At 32.9% G+C, this 24,481-nt stretch overlaps 1 protein-coding gene across 7 annotated transcripts in view; it reads left to right on the top strand.

The window, feature by feature from the left end:
• Positions 1-24,481, top strand: part of FNBP1 (formin binding protein 1) — a 183,923-nt gene that overhangs the window by 79,796 nt on the left and 79,646 nt on the right. For all 7 annotated transcript variants that reach the window (XM_051980187.1, XM_051980185.1, XM_051980186.1 and 4 more), the window contains exons 2-4: positions 1,189-1,304; positions 8,609-8,665; positions 9,625-9,772. In XM_051980187.1, coding sequence (XP_051836147.1) covers positions 1,189-1,304; positions 8,609-8,665; positions 9,625-9,772 — 321 coding nt within the window. The remainder of the gene's footprint in view (positions 1-1,188; positions 1,305-8,608; positions 8,666-9,624; positions 9,773-24,481) is intronic.

Below are 24,481 nucleotides of genomic sequence, written 5' to 3'. Positions count from 1 at the left end.
ATAGATATCTTCACAAAAAAAAAAAAACAAAAAAACCCAATAGTTCTGAGTACCCTAATCAGCAGACATGGTTCATTATATTGTATACACTCATTCTAATGAGACAATGAATGCTGATATGAATGGAAGAAATATGCAGATAAATTGATCTTAGTACAGCAATGGATTTGAGGGCTGCCCAGAAACTTTGGCAATGTAATTTCTCCCATTCTTTTGTCTTTGAAAACTTTAAATATGTACTATGAATTTTTATCAGATTTCCAAGCCATCAAAACAACATTGCTAAGGCCTAGGGGAAAGAGAAAAGCTTTATGCTAGAGGAGGGAATTTGTTATTTACTAAAAATGGACAGGGGAGGAGGATGAATTATTCAGAATCCTATGTAAATATATTAACTATGATATTTGCTATCATAAAGAAATAAGAATAACAACAATTGATATGTAATTAATTGGGCTTTCCCCATCTCAAGTAGCTTATATATTTCAGTCTTATTAACATTAATTTCATTAGCTTGACTTATTCTTATAAGAATGAAAATTATTAAGGCTTTACTATATTTGGATTTCATAGCCTTAGGCCTGGCCAATCTCTGTTAACATGTTGATACAAAATACTTGATGAAGGAACAATTTGAACAAAAAACTTAAGATTTAACATTGTATTTAAAGAGTAAGCAAAAGAACTATTTTTGACATTGAGTGACATTATTCTTACTATTTGCAATAACATATTAGGAATAACATTCGCAATTAACATGTTTTGCAAAAGGTTTTACCAAATAAAACTAATTTTAGAAAATAGGAATTTTGCTTTAATTCTAAGAGTACTAATTTCATACATGTATTTTGAGGCTCCACTGAGATTAGTAATTGGGTGATTTTGAAATTAAGGGAATTAATTTTTTTTAATGGCAAGATCTGAATGTCAGTTCCCAAGGAAATTATGTGTTACAAGCACTGTCCCTATTGTAATATGCTATAGACAAGCCATGTATTAAATCATATTTGATTTAATTTTAATTAAATTTTAAATTTAATATTTAATTTTAAATAATTGATTTAAGTACTCATCTACAATCGCAGAAAATATAATACTTTTTATATAGCAGTAGTATTATAAGAATCATTATTTTAAATTCTGCCCAAACAGAACAAAACTCTAAACTGTTTCATTGGTTTTTGACAGGATCAGTTTGACAACTTAGAAAAACACACACAGTGGGGAATTGATATTCTCGAGAAATATATCAAATTTGTCAAGGAACGAACAGAGATTGAAATCAGCTATGCAAAACAACTTAGGTAAGTTGATATTGAGATGGGATTGCTTTGACAATTGCAAAAGAATCTTAAAGAATAAAAAATAATAAATGGTAACAATCATGTTTGTATTTACAGAACCTTTGAATTGTTTGTTTTTTCTTAATATGAGAAGAATATATCGTGTTAATAATAACAATCCATTTTTGAAGACAAATTTTAACTTTCTTAAGCTGTGAGAGAAAAATAAAAGCTAGGTCATTATGTTGAAGGTTAATTCCCTTACGTTTTCTTCTTGAACACTGAGCCAAATAATATTAAAATGTTTAGATCTTTCTCATTTTTGGAAATATTTTAGTGACTTGTATAAAAGGATTTAAAAGATATTAGTGGACCTGAATCCATTAAGTTTTAATGGCTTATAGAGTTACATGATCTTTATTTTGTACAGAGCTTCATATATTTCCATTTTAGTCATGTTGTGAAAGAAAAATCAGAACAAAAGGAAAAAGCCATGAAAAAAAAAAAAAGGCAAACAAACAAAAAAGTGAAAATAGTATACTTTGATTACATTCAGTCTCCATAGTTCTTTCTCTGAATATGAATGGCATTTTTCATCCCAAATCTATTAGAATTGTCTTGGATCACTGTATTGCTGAGAAGAGCTAAGTCTATCACAGTTGATCATCAATAACCTTGCTGTTGCTATGTACAATGTTCTCCTGGTTCTGCTCACTTCACTCAATATCAGTTCATGTAAGTCTTTCCAGGCTTTTCTGAAATCAGCCTACTCATCATTTATTTTTTTTTCTAATAATTTAATTTATTTTTAAAAATAATAATAGCTTTTTATTTTTCAAAATACATTCACCCTTGTAAAACCTTGTGTTCCTAATTTTTCTCCCTTCTTTCCACCTTCCTCCTCCCTATAGCAAGCAATCTAATATAGGTTAAACATTTGCAATTCTTCTAAACATATTTTCATCCTTATCATGTTGCACAAGAAAAATCAGATCAAAAGGGGAAAAAATAAGAAAGAAACAATAACAACAAAAAAAATAAAATAAAATAAAACTATGTTGTGATCTAGATTAATCCTTATAGTCCTTTCTCTGGATGTAGATGGCTCTTTCCATTACAAGACTATTGGAATTGGCCTGAATCACCTCGTTGTTGAAAAAAACAACAAGTCCATCACAGTTGAACATCATGTAAATCTTGTTGTTGCTGTGTACAATGTTCTCTTGGTTCTACTCACTTCACTTAGCATCAGTTCATGTAAATGAATGGATTCCTATTCCACTGAATTACTGTATTTCTTAGCCAGTACCAAATGGTTTTGATGACCACTGCTTTATAATACAGGTTTAGGTCTGGAACAGGTAGGCCACTTTCCTTTGCATTTTTTTTTTCATTAATTCCCTTGAAATTCTTGATCTTTTTGTTCTTCCAGATGAATTTTTTTTTTCCTAGCTCTAAAAAAGTAATTTCTTGGCAGTTTGATTGAAATAGCACTGAATAAATAGATTGATTTAGGTAGAATTGTCATTTTTATTATATTAGCTTGTTTTACTCATGGGCTACTCATGATAGTCTTCCAATAATTTAGATGTAATTTTATTTGTGTGAAAAGTGTTTTGTAATTGTATTCATACAGTTCCTGCCTTGTCTTGGCAAGTAAATATTTTATATTATCTAAGGTTATTTTAAATGGGATTTCTCTTTCTATCTCTTGCTGCTGGACTTTGTTGGTAACATTCAGAAATGCTGATAATTTATGTACATTATTTCATATCCTGCAACTTTGCTAAAGTTGTTAATTATTTTGAGTAGTTTTTTAGTTGATTCTCTAGCATTCTCTAAATATATCATCATATTATATGATTATCAACTGCAATGAACTTGGCTCTTTCAACAATGAGGTGATTCAAGCCAATTCCAATAGACTTTTGATGGAGAGAACCATCTGTATCCAGAGAGAGGGTTTGGGGGACTTAAATGTGGATTACAAAATAGTATTTTCACCTTCTTTTTAGTTGTTGCTTGTTTGCTTGCTTTTTTTTTTTCTTTCTCATTTTTTCCCTTTTTGAGCTGATTTTTCTTGTCCAGCATATTAATTGTATTTAGAAATATATTTATAAAAATTACACATTTAATCTGTATTGGATTGCTTGCTATCTAGGGGTAGGGAGTAGAGGGAGGGAGAAAAATTTGGAACACAAGATTTTGCAAGGGTGAATATTGAAAACCACATTTGTATTTTGAAAAATGTAAAGTTATAATTATTTAAAAAAAAAGAATGATTTTAAGAAAAGCTGTATGTATTAAACCTATATCAGATTACTTGCTGTCTTGGGCAAGGGAAATAAAAGGGGAAGGAAGTAAAATTTGGAACACAAAGTCTTACAAAAAAGAATGTTGAAAACTATCTTTACTTGTATTTGGAAAATAAAATACTATTGAAAATTTAAAAATATATATACCATCATATCATTTGCAAAGAGTGATAGCTTTGTTTCCTTAATAACCTACTTTAATTCCTTCAATTTCTTTTTTTTTCTCTTATTGTTAAAGCTAACATTTTTAGTATAATATTTAATAGTAGTGGTGATAATGGTCAATCTTGTTTCACCCATGATCTTATTGGGAATGTTTCTAGCTTATTCCCATTACCTATAATGCTTGCTGATGATTTTAAATAGTTGCTACTTCTCAATTGAAGGAAAACTCCATGTATTCCTATGCTCGCGAATATTTTTTAATAAAAACGGGTATTGTATTTTGTCAAATGCTTTTTCTGTATGTATTGAGATATCATATGATTTCTGTTAGTTTGGTTATTGAATTGGTTAATTATGCTGATAGTTTTCTGAATATTGAACCAGCCCTGCATTTCATGTATAAATCTTTGAAGTAGAAGGTTTTTTTTGTTTTTGTTTTGCTTTTGTTTTTTTTAAACTAAAGTATCCTCTTCTGAAGATGAACCTTGGTCTTCCCTGTTTCCATATTATGTTTCAGTGATATGGTTCTTTCTTCTTTGATGATTAAAAATAAGAGGTATTGGTATAGGCATCTTTAATCATGGGGTGGGGGGATGGCTCCTAAAGCTTCCCTTCAGCTCTCCACTCTGACCTTGAACTCCAAACCAACAGCTCCACTCTCTGTAAATACCCACAGCCATCAGTGTCCAGGCCCCACTGCCTGTGCACTCACTGGTGCTGATTCCTTCTCTCCCTGGGCCGTGTTTCAGCAGCACAGCTGGGCCCGAAGTTTCCTATCAGTAGAAAGAAGTTCACTCATCCTTTCCAGATTCAAACCCGAAGTTCACAAACAGTTCTGGAGTTGAAAGTCTCTGTGGTTCCTGCAGAGGCTCCAGCCATACCCAGCTCACCCCAAGGCTGTTCACTTAATTTTTCTCTGGAGCTAGCTGGGAGGTGTTTGCATTTCCCACACATTAATCCCCAGCTTGGTGTCTTTATTCTGATCTTGGGCTGTATTTAGAGGACCTCTGTTCTGGCCAAAATCTTCTTGATTTTTCACCAGTCTGTGTTGGCTTTCAGACACAAATTTGTTCTATTTGTGGGGGAAATCGAGACAGCTTGAAATTTATCAGCCTACTTGGTCATCTTCCCAGAATCTTCCCTCCATGTATAAATCTTACTTGGTCATAGTATATTATCTTGGTGATAAATTGCTGTAAGGAGATGTACTTCTTAGAGAAAAAATTCATTTGGTACTTGTCATTTTTGCCCTGGCTGTGTCTTTAGGAACCAATTAACAAAGAATACTAAGGTACCATGCTATGGGCATAATATATTGAAAATAATTTTGGTTGGAAAGCACTAAATTTAAAGAGTGTAATAGACTTTTTGCAGAAGGTAAATTTTTAGCCAAGGCTTGAAAGCCAATAAAGCCAGGAGGCAAAGGTGAGGCAGGAGAATTCCTAAGAAGAGAAAAACAAACACTAAAAATGTTTAGTCTGGACAGTGAGTGTCAGTGTGTAAGGAACAGTAAAGAAGCCAATGTTACTGGATCTTAAAGAATATGGGAATGAATAAAATGTAGGTAGACTTTTGCAAAGGTAGAAAGGGGCAGGATTATGAAAACCTTTAAAAGCCAAACAGAATTTTATATTTGATCTGCTGGTAATACTAAGATGTTGAAATTTATTGAGTGAATATTTAGGACAAGTGACATAGTCATATCTGTGCTTTATTTAGGAAGATTGCTTTGAGAGCTAAATAGAGAAGAGAAGATGAGAGATAGGGAGATCAACCTACTAATCTTTTGCTATAGAGTGAGATCTTGAGGACAGTGGCAATGACACTATTAGAAGAGAAAGAACATAGATGAGAGTTGTTAGAAAAGTAGAAATGACTGGACCTACTGATTGATTAGATATGGTAGGTCAGAAAGAATAAGTAATTGAAAATATCATTTAGATTGTAAACTTACAGTACCTGGAAGGATGATGGTTCTTTCAACAGTAATAGAAATATTGGGAAGCAGGAAGACTTTTGAGGAAAAGATAAATGAGTTCACTTTTAGAAATATTGATTTTGAAATGTTTATGAGACATCAAGTTTGTGGTTTCTAATAGACAGTTGGAGATTTGACATTGGAAGTCACTGAGGAACAAAGGAGAAGTTCTGATGCTAGCTAGATAATTTTGATTGAGTTAAATATGGATTGAATAAACTTTAGAGAAAGAGAGGTAACTGAACAACTGGTGGTAACATAGCCTGGTCTTCTCAGTAAGGAATAAACAGTTTCCAATTTTCCCACCATAACCGGTGAGTTAGAGTTGGGAATATGAGAAAAGGAGGAATCATTGTTAGAAAGAATGCATTTCCCTGGATAGAGAATATGTGTCATCAGAAGACAGTCAGGTCTTAATCTGTTCAAGAAGATGGAAGGGAATGAGAAAGGAAAAAATTTAAGTTGGAAACTAGTTTATTACTTATGGAGTAGACATTCCAAAGAGCACAGAAGAGATGTGTAGCTGTAGAATGAACATCATTTGTGTTGAATTGAGGGGGGGTAGGAAAAAGGTAGTAGTGGTCAATGGTGGATAGAGAATGAAGTTTGAACAATGGCAGTCAGAAGTTCAAAATCACTGAAGTCTTTACATCAAGGGGTAGGCATGACAGGATGAATTCTTTAATCATTGAGAAATGGATTAGGTGTTGAGCTTCAAGGAAGACTTGCCCTACCCCACCCCCCAAAAAAACCAACAACAACTATGTTTCATATTAGATATCTTCACTTCTGTCAATCAGTTATTGTACAGCATAATTCTAAAGCCCTTTACCATTCTTGTTGTCCCAAGCTGGATGTTCTGGTTTATCAATGTTCTTCCTAAAATGTAGTATCTAGAATTGAACACAAATGTGTGGGCTTATCAGAGGAGGATAAATTGTAACTATTGCTTTCTTTTTTTCTAAACATGGAACCTTTCAATGTAGCCTAAAATCCATTAGATTTTTAGGTTCTGGGTTACATTGTTTGACTCCTACCATTCCTATAAAAGCTGCAAACATCTCTCTGCTTTGAACTGTTGTTTAGATGCATAAGACCATTTTGTACTTGGGAATTTAATCAGTTTTTATTCCATTTAAATGGACATATACAAATTATGTATACATAATTTATCTCTGAATAAAAAACAATTTATATGTGTTATACATACATATATACACATATATGAAATATACATGGCTAGCATGAGAGATTTTATCAAATACTTTCCAAAAATTCAGGCTTTCTATGCCTATTGTATTTCCTTCTATTGCATTTCTACCTTGTCATAGGTGATAATAAGGTTAGACTTGCATAATCATTACTTAATTAAAAAAAAAAAAACTAGTGGTACTTACTATAGGGCCTTGCCTGAGCTGTCTGGCATCAGTGGAGCTCTTCCATTGCCCTTATTACCACTAACCCTGCCCAGCCTACCAGGCTGTGTCCAGCGGATCCTTCTTATGGAGTCCTTAAGCTCTTCCAGTTGTATGGTGACCCATTATCTCAACCCCTTGTAAAGGATTCCAGAGTTCTTGTTCCAGTTCTTCCCTCAAGTACGCCCTTCCCTTCTCAGCAACCATGAATCAGTGGCTGCAAAATCGGTAAAAAAAAAATAGGGGTGTGAGGCATATCTGCTCATTCTGCTTCGGTGAACAGGAGCTTTCTCCAAAACTTGTGTTAAGATAAAGGACAATTGAGGGCAGCTAGGTAGTGCAGTGGATAGGGCACCAGCCCTGAAGCCGGGAGGATATGAGTTCAAATTTGGTTCAGTCACTTAACACTTCCTAGCTATGTGACACTGGGCAAGTCACTTAACCCCAATTGTCTTAGCAAAAAAAAAAAAAAGATAAAGGATCATCTCTCTTGTTACTATACTTTCAGGTGCATTCATAGCCATATTACCTGATAGTACACTTTGTGGTATCTTGTTGAATCTAGGATCTTGCTTCCCGGGTTATTTATACCTTCTGAATCCAATTCTCCCTATGCAACAAGAGAACTATTCGGTTCTGCAAACATATATTGTATCTAGGATATACTGCAACATATCCAACATATAAAGGACTGCTTGCCATCTAGGGGAGGGGGTGGAGGGAGGGAGGGGAAAAAAAAATCGGAACAGAAACGAGTGTCAATATAAAGTAATTATTAAATTAAAAAAAAAAAAAGAATCTTGGATCTTGTTCACACTGCCACTAAGTACATCCATCTACCATGTAACTGACCATTTTTAATGTTTTGTCTTACTTAACTAGAATATGAATTCCTTGGGAATTGAGATTATTGTTTTTACCTCACTAATACTTTTCTTCATCTGTCCTCATTAACATTTCAATTCTCCTTTAAGATTAATAATTTATTAGGTCATCAGTATATTGTAACATTCTTGAAAATAATACCCCAGTGCTATATAGCTCTTCATTTTTCTTGTTTTGGAAAAGGAGCATTGATTTTCCTAAGTTTAGAAAATACTGAGTAAGTAGTACCTTGAAGCTTTACCACACTTGTTAAGTGAGAATCTTATGTCTTTTAATAATAAATGGGAATTAAGATAGATATTTTTGTTTTACTTTGCTTCATTTCTATACCTGTCTTTCCCCACCTTCTTAGTCCTTTAGAGCTTTAACCATATCTTTTTTTTTGATTTTTCGTATGTATGAACAGTAACTAATCCAGAACTTGGTGTACAGTAAATATGCTAGTTCAATTGCTTGATTCACCTTCAAATAGACGAATCCAAAGTCTATTTCATTCTCAGAATTGCTTGTATTTACAACAAGAATTTTGTTTCCCTGGGATAAGTAATTTTTTTTATTTTATTTTAGGAATCTTTCAAAGAAATATCAACCCAAAAAGAATTCAAAGGAAGAAGAAGAATACAAGTATGTTTATTATCAGTTGTCTACATACATTGATGATGATTATCTTATAGAAGGGAGAGGAAGCAGGCACCCTCAAGATAGGCTTAATTTCTCCTTATTTTAAAGGATTGGAAGAGAAATTATAGCTGTTGAAATTTTTTGTGCAACATGATAATTATGGAAATATATGTAGAAGAATTGCCATGTTTAATATATATTGGATTACTTGTAGTCTAAGGGAAAGGGTGGGAGAAAAAAATTTGAAACAGTTTTGCAAGGATGAATGTTGAAAACTATGCATATATTTTGAAAATAAAAAGTTTAAAAATAAATTTTTAAAAGAGAGAAAATATAGCTATTTATTTTATAAAGGGCAAACAACAAAATAGAGGTAATTTTTCTCAACTGATCATTTAACACATTGTTTTGGATACTATTAAAACCCCCCAAAAAGATAAAAGGGATTCATTCTATTCCCATTTTCCAGTTATATTAATACAATTAGGAATACATGTAATAGATAACCTAGCATTTTCTAAAGAATGGAAATTATTCATATTTGTAATCATAATGTTCCTCAATTGGAAAATGTCCATGTCACTCATATAGCATTTGGTAGAAGTAAGAAACTTTTTTTAAAATGTCACCAGTTCTTACCACAGAAGTTATTTTACTTGAGTTAGATAAGAAGTGATGAAATTATCTTAACTATGAAAAAATCATCCATTAAGTAGAATACTTCAGCTTTATTTAAGTCAGTACAACTACTAAGGCAGTTTTTTAAAATCTGTAATTAAATTAGGAGTTATTTTAATGAAAATGTTTAATGATTTGTCTGAATCCCTTTTGGGAACCTCTTGCAAATTAACTTATTTTAATTAATATTCCCAGTGGCTTGCAATATTGAATGATGGAAGAGATATGTGGCTTTGTATAAGTAAATGCAGTAATACAAATTTCTCTTTTTGTGTACTTTACAGGTATACATCATGTAAAGCTTTCATTTCCACTTTGAATGAAATGAATGATTATGCAGGGCAACATGAAGTTATTTCAGAGAACATGACCTCACAGATTACTGTGGAATTAACTCGATATGTACAGGAACTAAAGCAAGAAAGAAAATCGGTAATTAGCCATTTCTTTCTAAATGATAAAGTTTATAATCAGGTAATGGGATTCTAGAATTGGATAACACTTAAATTAGAGATAGTTGCTAATGTGAAAATAATGGGTAAGGAATATGACAAAATAGGTACAAATTATAGGGCAAATCATAAAAGTTTTTGTCTTTCAAGTATTTGAGGAAATAAGGAAGATATTAAAAAGATAGTAATAATAAGTATCATGACATATGAATATGGCTGCCCTTGGTACTAATGCAATAAAAATATAAGTCCTTATTCTGATATGTGTTAGGTCTGTGATCCTGGCCAAGTCACATTTTTCATTGTAACACAGGAGTCTCTATAAATTGCAGTTGAGTTACTGATCTGTATTGGTGGAATGAGTTTTCATAACTCAGCTTTATTATGTTTATGACAGATCTATGCAAGAATAAGTAATCTGCATGATTAAGTATTAAATGGATTAAATTTTCTATAAAAGTTAAAGTGAAGTAAAAGGGATTGAGGAGAGATTATAAATGATCTCTATCACTTGTTGATATTTTACATTTATCCCTTCTAATTTCATGCTACCCAGTAAAGTCTTAGATTTCACTTTTTACATCCTTTACACTTCTTTCTGAAGGCTTTCACTAATTCTGGAATGCATGGAAAGTAACAGGATTTCCATGTGCAGTGAATCTGCCTTGGGGCACAGTCAGTAGAAAAATATATTTAAAAGAAGGAACAATATATTTGTGTAAATGTTAGCTTTTTAAATTAATTATATTATTATTATTGGCTTAGCCAATATTCTTCTTTTGTAATCCTACTATAGAACCTGAACTCTAATGCATGATTTAGGGTGCATTTAGTAAAGGGTGCTGACAAGTCCAACTTGAGGGTAATAAATGATTACAATGAATTCTTTGTGAATGATTTAAAAACAGGAATTTATGTTTGTCAGAGCACTGATGCGCAAACAGCAGTAATTGCTCAGTTATATTCTCCGTCCAAGTCACTTTTGTATGGAAACTAACTATAACAGTAAGATGAGATTCAAAATGATGCATGATTACATCTATGATAAAAAATCTAAATACTTGAATTGGACCCATTCTCTGCTTCCTATTCTCTCCTTAGACTGGCAAAGTATTATACCTTCATTTGGCTTGTACAGTAGATTAAGCTTGGTGTGAATACAATTTTATCTGTCCCTGTTGGCCAGACTTTCTATATGTATAGTTAGAATTTTAGTCAGATTTCTACATTTATTTTAATAAGTAGTTAAGTTCTGTTTCTGGCAACAGTAATAAGTTAGATAGAAAAACAAGAGAAACTTTAAAGTCAAATGCAAAGATTCTATGAAAAAAAAACACCAGACTTTGAATCAAAAGACTGAGATTCTTGTTCAAGGTTCTACTTTTTATTAGCCACATTAATTTGTTCATATCACTTAACTTCCTGGAGCCTCTGGTTCTAAAATGGCTGTAATGATAATTGTTACAGAATTGTAAAGTTTGTGAAAGGTAAAATATATAAAGTATTTTGGAATCTTAAAGTACTATGTTAATATAAGCTTATTATTTTAAGTTTTGTGTATTCTAGATAACTTAATTCTTTATTGTCTTCCCTTCTTGGTCTCTGACAGCTAAGATTGTATGTCTTATCTTTAGTCTTATTCATTATTAATGACTCACTTAGCGCTACATAGGTAAAAAGGAACAGTCTTCTAATTTTACAGATGAGAAAATTGAGAGCCAGAAAGGTAAAATGATTTGTCACTGTACAAGTAGTGACAGAGCTAGGATTTAAATGAGGACTTTTTTTATATTAGTCTCCAAATGAAATACCATTTTACTGCCCTCTAATATATTCCCAGCTTTTTGTTCATTCATATAGCTATTTATTGTCAGTTCTTCTTTTATCCAAGTACATGGTAACTTTCCACATCTTTCTATCTTGTGAAATTCTTGTTCATGATCTCTTTCCTAGGTCCTTCATAGAGAATCTACCCATGAAACATGTAATAAATAAAAAATAAATGATATCCCATTATATTATGCTTCTTGATATTTGATATGTTTATTTGATTTGTGTAAATGAATGAATGATATAAATTAAACAAGAGGCTGTGTGTTTTATTAGGTAAAGAGTCAACTTTTGGGTAAGGAAAACTTGGGTTTGATGTTGCATTTGGTACAAAATAGCTATGTGACCATGAACAAGTCACTTAATTTGCCCAAATCTCTTATTGGATAATTAGATGGTGCAGTGGATAGAGTATTGGCCCTGGCATCAGGAGGAGCTGAGTCCAAATTCAGCTTCAAATATTTACTAACTGTGTGACCCAGACAAGTCACTTAACCTCTGTTTACTCTGTTTATTTACTTATTTGTAAGATGAGGATAATATTAGCTAGCACCTACATTTCAGGACTGTTGTTAGGAGTAAATGAGAAAATAGTTGTAAAAGGCTTAGCATAATGTTTGGCACACTACATGAATGCTAGCTAGTAGTAGTAGTAGTGGTGGTGGTGGTGGTGGTGGTAGTAGTAGTAGTAGTTAACAGTCTGTTTTTGAGATTCTCACTAGGAAGTGTGGTTTTGAACTAGATAAGATTTTTCAGTGGCTTTTTTGAATGTCCTCAGGGAAATAAATATATAATTAAAGTTGCATAGAGAGATGATGAACTCATTGCTAGATGGCCAATATGAGAGAGGTTTTTTGTTTTTTGTTTTTGCTTCATTATACGCATTTATTTCCAGAGGAATTGTTTTTCCTTTTGGAGGGAAGGAATGAGGTGAGAGAGAAAATAGATTCATGTTAATTTAAAAGATAGCTTTATAGTCACATCATACTGGTAATATATCTATGAAACTACCTTTTTCATATTGACAGGTTGTTTTTTTTACTTCCAAGTTTAAGTATACAGCTATACTACTTTATATCTTTTTTCCTTGCATGTTAGTTCATATTTTGAACTTGCTAATGTTGTGGGCTAAAATTCTTTAGATTGAGGGAATAATGTGATTGTTTTATAAGCAAAAGTAGCATTATTTTTACAGAATTGTTACTTTAGTCTGATAACTTATAATAGAATCTCATTTCTAAATATAAACGTCTTAATCACTGGTAACAGCGGACATTTAAGACGAAGGAGAAATTAAGCATAGGTATACTAATAACCTTAAGAAAAATATAACTTTTATATGATATATTTGTAGTTAGTTGCCCAATGAATGTTATATTTTAATAAGTCTTAAAATATTCCTAATATTTTTGCACTTTTTAATGTTATCCAATGCAAGCTTGTTTCCCCTCTCCATATCTTTTTGCACATAATTTTTCATAGCTTAAAATCAGTTTAGTTCAATAAACATTTAAAAAATACATTTATTATATGTAAAGCTCTGTGATAGAAGCTAATGCAGGATGTAGAAGAGGAATTAGTAAAGGTGCCATATTCACACAATTATAATGTAGAAGACATAGATGAAGATACAAAAAAGTATGATGTTTGAGGGAGGAAATTGTAAACATAGGAAATTTAAGAAAGGCTTCATCTAATTAATGAAATTTAAGTTAAGCTTTAAGTGGAAGCCCAGGAAATGAGGAAGTGTATAGAGATATTCTAAGAAGAAGCAACAGCATGAACAAAGATATGGAGGAAGAAAAGTATAGGGCATATTTATAACTGAGAAAATATCTTGGTAGAAAATTGGAAAGGGTACTAATATGACACTGTTGGAAGGTCTTGAACAATTGACCTTTCCTGTGTAACATTTAAATTTTACTCTGTAACCATCAAATAAAAAACCTTTGAAGATTTTATGTCAGAAAAGAAAGGGTGGAATTTCCAAAATTACTGGCTCATGTTTTTGCATGAAATGTCTCCAAATCCAGTGAAATAAAGTTAGAACAATACCAATTCATCTGGAAAATTTTAAAGATACTTAAATAGTTGATTCAATGGGAAAGTTATTCTCAGAGCAAAAAATAGTGTGCCATGGTCTTACTTGATTTTTTATATGTTCAAGAGGAAATAAGGGAAGGATAAGAAGAATGAAATTCCATTTGACTTCAGAATTTCATTATTGTATATCATTGAGTAGGCAATTTAAACTTATTTTTGCTTCTCTTTCTCCAACTATAAAGTTGAATACTTTCTACAGTACCCAAATGATTGAATTTAAGAATTACTAATCAGACATTATTACATTTGCAGGCCCATTGTTCTTTTTGTAATTAAAAAAAAAAAACTAGATTAAATGGATTGTTTTGAAAGCTATAATTAATTCTGACATTAAAATCCTAAAGGACTAGAAAAATGAGTGCTCTAATTTTATAGATGGGGAAATGAGAGTCCCATAGAAGTTAATATTTGACTTACAAAAACAGTATCATACAGGTAGCAAGTAGGAGAGAACCTAAATCATTTAATTCAAAAATAAAAGTTCTTATTGCCATCCCATGTTTCTTCTATGATTATGATATATTCTAAATATGACAAGTGTTAGTTGAAAATGAGAGGGTATTTTGACAAATAAATCCAGAAGCAGAACCTAGTGTTAAAAGAGACAAATTTAAAAAGCAGGTTCTTAAAATCTTCATTAGTCATTTTTTTATTTCAATTTTTAGTCATTATGACATACTGATAGAGTTGGGAGCAGCAATATGTGATCTTAATTTTATCCTATAATGACTTGGTGCTTTTTTTAGTCGGCCAAACACTGAACTTTTTTTTTTTTTTACATTGGATAAAATCAGTGATCAGTGATTTTTGGCAACTAGAATTTAAAATAGATTTTGACAGATATTGTTAATCTTTCTTCAGCCCTTAATTTAAAACATAAAATTAATAATTTTATGAATAATAATTAATTTCTAAAATGTACAATACTTAACAATGGCAAATAATAATTTGCAAGTGAAATATTAGCCAAGCAGCATATTTGTTACAGAACTGTCCAGGGCACTGTTAAAAATGCAATAAATTTACCAAATTTAATATAGTCTACAGATTCACCACATTTTAATGCAAACATGAATGAGTTGGTCCACACAGAATTTCAAAAACATACTTATTATGTTTTATTAATAAATAAATATTTATGAAATAATCTGCCAGGGACTGTACTGGGCACTGGAGAGAGATTCAGTGAATGAAACATTCCCTATTTGTAACTCTAATTTTAACAAGTTTTGGCAAATTTTCAACTCTAACAGGAAAGAAAGTACACATTTAAATATTTACAAGACAAATATAAAAAAAAATTAATATGAAAAAATGCAAAGTATTTTAATGTGAAACATTTAATTAAACAACTTTAGCAGAAAGCCAAATTACTTGCACTAATGTTACTTGATATAATCAATTTATGCATGCACTGGACAAATTGTAATGTAGAAAATCTAGAAATGATTTCATATCTTTTCATATATATTTTACTTCTATATTCATTCTTTGATAGAAATGAAATTTCATTTGCTATGATTACCTATTCTTTTAGGAGAGAGAAATGTATTAGGATCAAGGACTAAAAGCGTTCATGATAAATTATGTAGTCAAACCCTAACCTCTGATGATTAGGATCTCTTTTAATCAAACTCAATCCAATGTGATTGGCATATTACCTAATGATCAAGGTACAGTAACTTAAAAATCTAGAAGGAGAACCAGAATTTGGTTCTAGTTCTCAAAACACTCTCCTGAAAGAAGTCATACCACTCAGCACAACACTGGTGACTTACAAATTAATTCTTTTGAAAGTACTCATTTTAAAGCATTCCATATACCTATATAATGTAGTTTTACAGTAGACTTCATTTAAAGATTTTTGTGCTTATCTATTTTTAACTTCATTTCCAAATATCTTTTTTTTTTTTTTCTAAAATCCTGCCACTCAGTGAAGAAGTTCATGAAACAAGAGCAACAAAATAGCAACAACAGAAAAGCAGGGGAAGTGCAGTATAGGCTAATTAATCAACTTAGCTTATTATGATAATATACATAATCTTAATAAGCTAAGTTGATTAATGTTCTAATCCCATAAAACCATCTCTGTAAAGAAGGGAAGGAGTTTCATTTTCCTATTTCTTCTTCAATTTTCTTTTTTCTTTTTATGAATTTATGGACAAATTTGATCATTAAAATTAGAATGTTCTGTTTTGGATTTCATTGTTGTATTTTCAGTTTTTTCATGTACCACAGTTTGTTTAACTATTCCTCCTATTGACGGATATGTTTTGTTTCCTGCTTTTTGCTACCACAAAAAGTGCTACTATGAATGTTTTGGAGTATATAAGATCTTATTTTATTTTCTGTCTTAGATGTTCATGGGGTATATATCTGGTATTGTGATCTTTATGTCAAAGGATTTGACATTTGTCACTTTTTTGAATATAATTTTTAAGTAATTGATTTCTTTTGTTTTTACATCACTTTTATTTCCCACTGTGTTTTTCCTCTCTTATCCTGAGAAGGCTATCCCTTATTATGAAGAAAATGAAGAACATTAAAGCTAGTTATCATATTCAAAGTTTGACACTGTAAGAAGTATTGTTGAAGGCAAGAAGGGATCCATGAAATTAGTATGGCAGAAATTAGGCAAGGACCCACACTTAACACCACATACCAAGATAAGATCAAAATGGGTCCGTGACCTAGGCATAAAGAACGAGATTATAAATAAATTAGAGGAACATAGGATAGTTTATCTCTCAGACTTGTGGAGGAGAAAGAAATTTGTGACCAAAGATGAACTAGAGACCATTACCGATCACAAAATAGAAAATTTTGATTATATCAAATTAAAAAGCCTTTGTACAAACAGAACGAATGCAAACAAGATTAGTAGGGAAGTAACAAACTGGGAAAACATCTTTACAATTAAAGGTTCTGATAAAGGCCTCATTTCCAAAATATATAGAGAACTGACTCAAATTTATAAAAAATCAAGCCATTCTCCAATTGATAAATGGTCAAAGGATATGAACAGACAATTTTCAGATGAAGAAATTGAAACTATTACCACTCACATGAAAGAGTGTTCCAAATCACTTTTGATCAGAGAAATGCAAATTAAGACAACTCTGAGATATCACTACACACCTGTCAGATTGGCTAAGATGACAAGAAAAAATAATGATGAATGTTGGAAGGGATGCGGGAAAACTGGGACACTGATGCATTGTTGGTGGAGTTGTGAACGAATCCAGCCATTCTGGAGAGTGATCTGGAATTATGCCCAAAAAGTTATCAAACTGTGCATACTCTTTGATCCAGCAGTGTTTCTATTGGGCTTATACCCCAAAGAGATACTAAAAAAGGGAAGGGGACCTGTATGTGCCAAAATGTTTGTAGCAGCCCTGTTTGTAGTGGCTAGAAACTGGAAAATGAATGGATGCCCATCAATTGGAGAATGGCTGGATAAATTGTGGTATATGAATGTTATGGAATATTATTGCTCTGTAAGGAATGACCAGCAGGATGAATACAGAGAGGCTTGGAGAGACCTACATGGACTGATGCTAAGTGAGATGAGCAGAACCAGGAGATCATTATACACTTCGACAACGATATTGTATGAGGATGTATTCTGATGGAAGTGGATTTCTCTGACAAAGAGACTTAACTGAGTTTCATTGGAGAAATGATGGACAGAAACAGCTACACCCAAAGAAGGAATACTGGGAAATGAATGTGAACTATTTGCATTTTTGATTTTCTTCCCGAGTTATTTTTACCTTCTGAATCCAATTCTCCCTGTGCAGCGGGAGAACTGTTAGGTTCTGCAAATATGTATTGTATCTAGGATATACTGCAACATATTTAACATATATAGGACTGCTTGCCATCTTGGGGGGGGGAGGAGGGAGGGAGGGGAAAAAACGAAACATAAGTGATTGCAAGGGATAATGTCGTGTAAAAATTATCCTGGCATGGATTCTGTCAATACAAAGTTATTACTAAATAAAATAAAATTTTTAAAAAAAAAAAAAGAAGGGATCCATGCCTTTGATCTCTCATCTCTACAAAGAAAGTAGAGAGATGTATTCTCTTCAGTTCTTTAAGGACAAACTTTTTTCATTATAATTTTATCATTCCATTTTTATTGTTGTATTACTGCTTTTCTTTGTTTCTATTGTTGTTGATGTTGTGTATATTGCTTACTTCATTTTCTATACATGCTTCAATATATTCATTTCATAGTAATATTCGATTCTGTTCATGTGTCCTAATTTACTTAGTCACTCTCTAATAAATGGGCATTCAATTTTTGACAACTACAAAAAATTAGTAATAAATATTTTAGTTTATTTGAGGCCTTTCATTGATTTCCTTGAGGGATATACCTAGCAGTAGAATCTATAGATCAAAGAATATTTGTTAAATACTTATTATATGCCAGACACTATATTAAGTGCTAGGGATACAAAGAAAAGCAAGAAATCATCTCTGCTTCAAGGATGTAACAGTAATGGGAGAAACATCATGAAAACAAATATTTTAAAACAAGATATGTGCAGGATAAATTGGGGATAATAAATAGGGGGAAGGCACTAATCTTAATGAGAATCACAAAAAGTTTCTTGTAGAAAGTTTTTTTTAGCTAAGACTTGAAGTCTTATCTTCCAGGGATATCCAGGAAGTAGAGATAAAAAAGAGAATTCCAGATAGTGTCTGGAGATGGAATATTTTATGTGAATAAAATATATTGAGAGGAGTAAGTTTTAAGAAGACTGGAAAAGTAGGAGGGGGCTACGTTGTGAAAGACTTTGAATGCAACACAGAGAATTTTGTATTTGAGTGAGGTGAAAGGGAGCCATTGGAGTTTATTGAGTGTGTGCAGGAGTTGTCATGATTAGCTTCCTATTTTAAGTTCATTTGGCAGTTGAGTGGAGGATGTACTAGATTGAGAGAGACCTGTGTCAGGGAGACTAAGTAGCTAGCTATCGCAAAAATCCAGGTGTGACCATGATAAAGGTCTGAACCAGAGTAGTGGCAGTGTCAGAGGAAAGGATATATATTCAATAGTTGTTAAGGTAAAAGCAACAACACTCAGCTTATGAATTGTATATTACAAGGTAAGAGAGTGAGGAATCAAGAATAATGATGAAATATTGTGTGATGGAGTGGCTGCAAGGATAGTCTTGCTCTTAATCGTAATGGAAAAGTTATGAATTGAGAATGGGGAATTTGGAAATAGGAAGATAATGACTTCAGTTTTAAATATGTTGCATTTAAGGATATGAACAGACAATTCTCAGATGAAGAAATTGAAACTATTTATAGACATATGAAAATATGCTCCAAATCATTATTAATCAGAGAAATGCAAATTAAGACAACTCTGAGATACCACTACACACCTGTCAGATTGGCTAGAGTGACAGGGAAAGATAATGAGGAATATTGGAGGGGATGTGGGAAAACAGTTTGGTGGAATTGTGAACACATCCAGCCATTCTAGAGAGCAATTTGGATCTATGCTCAAAAAGTTATCAAACTGTGCATACCCTTTGATCCAGCAGTGTTTCTACTGGGCTTATACCCCAAAGAAGTACTAAAGAAGGGAAAGGGACCTGTATGTACCAAAATGTTTGTGGCAGCCCTGTTTGTAGTGGCTAGAAGCTGGAAAATGAATGGATGCCCATCAATTGGAGAATGGTTGAGTAAATTGTGGTATATGAATGTTATGGAATATTATTGTTCTGTAAGGAATGACCAGCAGGATGAATACAGAGGGGACTGGCGAGACTTACATGAATTGATGCTAAGTGAAATGAGCAGAACCAGGAGATCATTATATATCTCAACAACAATACTGTTTGAGGATGTATTCTGATGGAAGTGGATCTCTTCGATAAAGAGAGCTAATTCAATTTCAATTGATCAAGGATGGACAGAAGCAGCTACACCCAAAGAAAGAACACTGGGAAATGAATATAAATTGCTTGCATTTTTGTTTTTCTTCCCGGGTTATTTATACCTTCTGAATCCAATTCTCCCTGTGCAACAAGAAAACTGTTCGGTTCTGCACACATATATTGTATCTAGGATATACTGTAACCTATTCAACATGTAAAGGACTGCTTGCCATCTGGGGGAGGGGGTGGAGGGAGGGAGGGGAAAAATCAGAACAGAAGTGAGTACAAGTGATAATGCTGTAAAAAATTACCCTGGCATGGGTTCTATCAATAAAAAGTTATTTAAAGAATTAAAAAAAAAAAAGGAAAAAAAATAGATATGTTGCATTTAAGGTAACTCAAATGGATCATCTAATTTGAGTTGTCCAAAAAAGTACTTGAAGATGTGAGATTGGAAGTTAGGAAAAAGATTAGAGCTGAATAAGTAGATCTGAGAATCATTAGCAGATAGAAACATGAAGTTGGTGAGATTAAATAATAAAATAATAAATTCTGAAAAGATAGGAGGACCCAGGAGAGAGCCTTTGAGACCCTGGGGGATACCCATCTTTAGTAGACATGACCTAGGTGAACGAATCCAGCAAAAGAGATTCAATGGGATCTCTGGAGTAGAGGGTAGTATATAGAAAGATTGCAAGAACTACTCTGGTGAGGGGGTTAATGAATTACTTGGGACATTTAAAAGGACTGCTTTGCCATTGTGAAGATCCAGTTGGAGTTATGTGATATAAATTTGTAGTGGATCTAATGAACACAGTTTTCACGTTTTTTCAGCTTTATTAAGTTCCTGTGTGGGTAGAAGCAAAATCCACAGTAGATGGTGGGAATAATCTAAGATTGAGGCTTGGCAGGGTCAGATTAGCAATATGATGATGATCATCAATTTCTGAATAATTAATATTTCTTCATTTGTTTAGATCTGACTTTATTTGGAAAGTATTTTGTAATTGAATGTTCTTATAGTTCTTGAATTTGTATTGGCAGATAGACTCCCAGGTATCTTATATTGTTTGTAGTTTTTTTAGATAGAATTTCTCTTTGTCTCTTCTTGCTGGACTGTGTTGGTAATTATAGAAATGCTGATGATCTATGTGTTTTCATTTTGTAAACTGCAACTTTGTTAAAGTTGTTAATTACTTAAACTAGTATTTTAAGTTAATTCTCCAAGATTCTTTAAGTATATCATCATATTGTCTGCAAAGAATGATAGCTTTGGTTTTTTGTTGCTTATTGTTCTTTGATTTCTTTTTCTTGTCTTACTGCCATAGCTAGCATTTCTAGTACATTTTTGAATAATTGTGGTAAAAATGGACATTCTTATTTTTGTCACTTTTTTTTTTTTTTTTTGCTGAGCCAATTGGGGTTCAGTGACTTGCCCAGTGTCACATAGCTAGGAAGTGTTAAGTGTCTGAAATCAAATTTGAACTCAGGTCCTCCTGACTTCAGGACTGGTGCTCTATCCACTGTGCCACCTAGCTGCCCCTATTTTGTTCACTTTTAAAAAACAAAATTGCATCTTTTTCTAAATTGAATTAGTTTAATCTCATTAAAAATGTGTTTGGTTTATCTCTCTTTATTTTCTTTTATTCTAAAATTAAAGCGCAAAAAATTGAGCATTTCCATAGACACATTAGAATATGAGTGTTTTGTATGAAATCATAAATTTCCATTTCATACTACTTGCTTTTAAAATAATATATAATATACTTTAACATATTTAATATGTATGGGACTATCTGCCATCCAAGGGAGGGGGTGGAGGGAAGGAAGGGAAAAGTTGGAACAGAAATTTTTGCAAATGTCAATGTTGAAAAATTACCCATGCATATAATAAAAAAAATAATGTATAAAATCAGTTCTTTGGGCAGAGCTCTTACAGGTAAGAGTATTGAGGGGGAGGGAGAAATAGACAAGAAGCAGAAAAGGTTCTATTGCCCAATTGACCAGTTCAGTTGGTCTCCAGTGGGGCAGCTCTACTCATAGCAGTTGTTTATCCTTTGTTCTCAAAGAGGACCATGATATCAGAGAGGTGACGCCATGACATGCAAATAAGTAAGGGTAGACAGTGTAAAGTCATCAGTCTCACTTTCTCCTCCAGAGCCATGTGGATCCAGTGGCAAGATATAGATCAGGATAACTGGAGATGGCTCTGGATGCAATGGGAGACTTTTTAAGCTAAGTTCTGTCTGTCTATGTCTGTCTGTCTGTCTCTCCCCATATATGCATACATACATACATATATATGTATTATAAATATACATATATATTTCCCCCAGTTACATGTAAAACAATTTTTTTTACATTTGTCTTTAAAGTTTTGAGTTTCAGATTCTCCCCCTTCCTCCCCACATCCTTCCACATTGAGAAGGCTCATGTGAAGTTGTGTAAAGTATTTACATAAAAGTCATGTTACAAAAGAAAACATAGATTCCTCCCTCCCCCCCAAAAAAAAAACAACCCTTAAGAAAAAAGAAAGAAAAAATATGCTTCAGGCTCTATTCAGACACAATCAGTTCTTTTTCTGGGTATGGATATAAAGTAAGGTCTTTTAACTGATTTCAGTTTAACTCAGACCACACTCATTTTTCGATTAAGAATAGGTAATATTTGGAACTTAGAATGGTCTTTTTTACCCAGTTAAAAAAAAAATCCAATCTGGGAGGGGAAGACCCTCTGGGTTTCCAGCCAGAACAGAAACAATTGCTATTTACATTCATTTTAAGTCAATCTGGGCACAAACTGTGACCAAGTAGGGCATGATATTGGACCTGTTGTTAAGCAGTCAATGAGATCGCAAGTGATTTGAGTTAAAGGCATGGTCTTTAAGAAAGAAATCTTAAAAGTAAATCTCAAGATATCTTGGGAGGTTTCAGGAATCAAAAAATAGTTATATTCCTTTTGGCAGAGCACCAACTCATAATGGTATGTAGAAAAAAACCAAAGAAAAAAAGAAAGTCTGGAATTATGCCCAAAAAGTTATCAAACTGTGCATACCCTTTTATCCAGCAGTGTTTCTATTGGGCTTATATCCCAAAGAAATACTAAAGAAGGGAAAGGGACCTGTATGTGCCAAAATGTTTGTGGCAGCCTTGTTTGTAATGGTTAGAAATTGGAAATTGAATGGATGCCCATCAATTGGAGAATGGCTGGGTAAATTGTGGTATATAAATGTTATGGAATATTATTGTTCTGTAAGAAATGACCAGCAGGATGAATACAGAAGGGCTTGGAGAGACTTACATGAACTGATGCTAAGTGAAATGAGCAGAACCAGGAGATCATTATACACTTCGACAACGATATTGTATGAGGATGTATTCTGATGGAAGTAGATTTCTTTGACAAAGAGATCTAACTCAGTTTCAATTGCTAAATGATGGACAGAAGCAGCTACACCCAAAGAAAGAACACTGGGAAACGAATGTGAACTATCTGCATTTTTGTTTTTCTTCCCAGGTTATTTTTACCTTCTGAATCCAATTCTCCCTGTGCAAGAAGAGAACTGTTTGGTTCTGCAAACATATATTGTATCTAGGATATACTGCAACATATCTAAACATATATAGGACTGCTTGCCATCTAGGGGAGGGGGTGGAAAGAGGGAGGAGAAAAATTGGAACAGAAACGAGTGCAAGGGATAATGTTGTAAAAAAAATTACCCTGGCATGGATTCTGTCAATATAAAGTTATTATTAAATAAAATAAAATAAAATATTAAAAAAAAAAAAGAAACAAAGAAAGAATTGTGTTGCCCAACTAACCAGTTAAGTTGAATCTGCAGGACAGCTTTACTCACTGAGGTTGTTCTAAGTTGGATGAATGGGTGTGTTGCCTCAGTCAGATTGAAACCTATTAAAAGATCCTAGCTTGAAAAGGCAAGGTGCCTCCCACTGTCTCCAGCGCCATCTCTAGTTTTCTTGATCTATACCTTGCCACTGGATCCAGATGACTCTGGAGAAGGAAGTGAGACTGGTGGCTTTACACAGTCCTCCCTCACCTAAATCCAACTTACTTGCTTTTTGTGGCATCACCTCCCTAATATCATGGTCCTCTTTGAGAATGAAGGAAAAGCAACAATAACAACAACAAAAAAATTCTATTACTGTCAAAACGGTTCTGCTTATCTATGCTTCCTTTTAAACTTCTGTTTTCTTCCGTGCATTAAAAAAATGTTTCAGTGGCTTTATTTTTGTCATCACTCTTGCTAATCTTGCTTATTTCCTCATACCTCACTTGCATTAAAAACAAATGGGGAAAAACTCAATAGCCCTTATAATATGCATAGTCGAAAATAATGAATCCACAGAGATCTTCAAAAATATATGTCTTTGCACCAGGTCTGTGTATTTTATCTCTGTCATGAGGTAGGTCACTTGTTTCATCACTGATTGTAATGCTCAAGTTTTTCAAAGTTGTTTTTCTTTACAATGTTTCCATCCAGGCAGATGTAATCCTTGCTTTCAGGTGTCTGAGACTAGTGGATCATCTGTGCTTTAATGTTTTGAATAATGCAGCAAAGCTAAGCTGATTGAGTGTTTCCATGAAGTCCAGCACCAGTATATGAGTTCTTAGAAGCAAGGGGACACCAAACTGCTTAAGGAAGGGCTAACTGACCCAAGCTGGAAATAGATTAGGTCAAAGGGCTCATGACAATCAGTAGTAAGATTATGAAATATCTTTTATACTCAAGTTCAGCTAACAGCTAACGAGTTCCTTTTGAACTCGTTGTAGTTGGCAGTGCTGTTTTAAATCTTTTTTGTTTTTTGCCAAAATGTTTTCTGGATTTTTCAGCAATTCTA

Source organism: Antechinus flavipes, chromosome 2, assembly GCF_016432865.1.
Source record: "Antechinus flavipes isolate AdamAnt ecotype Samford, QLD, Australia chromosome 2, AdamAnt_v2, whole genome shotgun sequence".
In the NCBI taxonomy this organism is placed as follows: Eukaryota; Metazoa; Chordata; class Mammalia; order Dasyuromorphia; family Dasyuridae; genus Antechinus; species Antechinus flavipes.
This window is presented reverse-complemented; position numbering and strand designations above follow the sequence as displayed.